The 2,108-nt window shown below is 41.9% G+C and overlaps 1 protein-coding gene across 2 annotated transcripts in view; it reads left to right on the top strand.

Moving 5' to 3' along the window:
- Window positions 1–325, top strand: part of LOC143292712 (uncharacterized) — a 46,809-nt gene extending 46,484 nt beyond the window's left edge. For both annotated transcript variants that reach the window (XM_076603232.1, XM_076603231.1), the window contains exon 4: window positions 1–325. This exon is cut by the window's left edge and continues 104 nt beyond it. In XM_076603232.1, coding sequence (XP_076459347.1) covers window positions 1–99 — 99 coding nt within the window. In that variant the 3' untranslated portion in view covers window positions 100–325.
- Window positions 326–2,108: the final 1,783 nt, after the last annotated feature.

Genomic DNA, 2,108 nt, shown 5'->3' with positions numbered 1-2,108 from the left:
TTCGTCTTCGCTTCGGGCTCCGGCCTTCTGGCCCTCTTCGGCATCGTCCTGCTGGCCATGCCCAACGCTTCTTCCCCCACCATCTCCCCTGCTTGGTAGTAGGGAGTGAGTGAATGGGGAGGTGGGGTAGGGGGCTTGGGGGGCAGGCTCTGAGAGTTTCTCTTTCCCAATTCTCTCTTAGCGCCCCCCCCCCCCAAAAAAACAACAACAACAAAAAAAAACAAAAACAAAAACAAACAAACAAATAAAACAAAAAAACACCACCAACAACGAAAACACAACAACAAAAAAACAAAACAAAGCAGCAGCAACAATAACAAACAGACAGAACAAAACAGAACAAAAGAAAATAAAAAAAACAAAAAACAAAAACACAGCAACAGCCAACAACCCCTAACCCATCCCAGTTAACTCTCCTTTTGTCTTTCAGCCAATGTTCTGAACAACAGACTATTATAGTTGCGAGTAACGTAGAAGATTTGTGTTAGTGTGAGGTGGCTTGCAGTTGATTTTATTTTGTGTTGTATTTGTGTTCTTCTCTTTTTCTGCCTTCCCGTTCTGGGGCCAGTTGCATTGCTTGGTTCTAACTTTTTGACGGTTACACGTGACTAAATGCCTACGTTGACCGAACTACGCCATTGGTCAGTTCCATACTACACACAGTTGGTAGAGGGTTACGACCATACTAGGCTCTTCCGTCCGAACAATGCAACTGGCTCCTGGTTCTTGTTTTTGCGCGCTGAGTTTGATTTTTTTTTTCTACTTCTTTTTTATATCTATGTTCTTACTTTCACCTCACCACCACGCTCCCCCCTTTTCTGTTCTTTAGATGGTTGGATGAAGAAAAAAGCATTGTATGCTCAATTCTGTTTGCCTTCAGTACACAAAATTCGTTCATTCATTCATTCTTTTTCTCTGTTCCTTCCTCCCTCCCTTCTTCCCTTTCTTACTTCCTCCTCCTCTTCCACCTCCTCCTCCTTTTTCTTCTGCCATTTTGAAACTGCTGGTAATCAGAAAGTTTGGGGAAGAAAACAAGTGGGTTATTGTGAAGATCCCGTTGTATGAACTTTGTCACAGAATGTTTGGAGGAGAAATACAATTATTGTACGTCTGTTGTTGTTGTTGTGAGTTGACTCTGTTGATCCCTTCTGTCGCTGTCTGTCTGGTTTTTTTTTCTTTCTGTGGCTGTTTCTCTGTCTCTCTGCTCCTCTCTCTCTCTCTCTTCCTATGGTTCAACACCTCTTCTCTGTGTGTGTCTTTGTCAGTCTGTCGGTCGGTCTGTCTATCTCCCTCTTTCTCTATCACTCACTTGTTTCTCCCCTCTACCATTCACCCCCTCTTGTTATTTTTCTTTTCTTTCTCATACATAAATGTATACATTTATTCTGTTTTTATTTACCAACTAATGAATTAATTTCTGACTATGTGGGTAGGGGGTAGGGTCAGTTTTTATAGATCTTTAAATGCAGGTTTCACCTAAGGTCCTCCCGCATTTTGATTAAAAATGACGTTTAGCAATTGCGAAGATTGGAAGAAGGTTTGAGGGAGGCACTGGATGAACTTTGTTTTTTCCATCTGACATCGATCGTCCTGGATTACATTTCGTATTCAATCAAAATGTGTCTGCTGCTAAATCAAACAGGAAGGAACAGTCGTTACAGCTCCCGTAACGTGTTGTTTCAACGCAGGCGGACAGTCTAACCGATCCTCTCAAGGTGCTCTTGTTGCTGTTTGCTGAGGATGATTTCATATGTCACGAGAAAACAAACTTTAAAAACAAATATTGGGAGAAGGGGAGGGGGAGGGTGGGACAGTGCTCAAATTTACAAGACAAGACAAGACAAGACAAGACTATGCACGTATATTTCAGGAAACCTAGTGTGGGTACATGAAAATGTTACATATTTCATGCAACCAATACAAAATATGAAACACGTTTGGCGGCGATTCGCTTACAACCAGTCGTGATGAACTGGCCGATTTGGGGGGACGTTTGGACGAGAGGTAAAAAAAACAACCCAACAAAAACACTACCACCCTGTGCATTTATAAAGCAACATGTAAAATATTTAGTGGTGTTTTTTTTTGTTGGTGGTGGTGTTGTTGTT

Source organism: Babylonia areolata, chromosome 18 (assembly GCF_041734735.1).
Source record: "Babylonia areolata isolate BAREFJ2019XMU chromosome 18, ASM4173473v1, whole genome shotgun sequence".
Taxonomy (NCBI): domain Eukaryota; kingdom Metazoa; phylum Mollusca; class Gastropoda; order Neogastropoda; family Buccinidae; genus Babylonia; species Babylonia areolata.
Note: the sequence above shows the minus strand (reverse complement) of the source record. Positions and strands in the feature narration are given on the sequence as shown.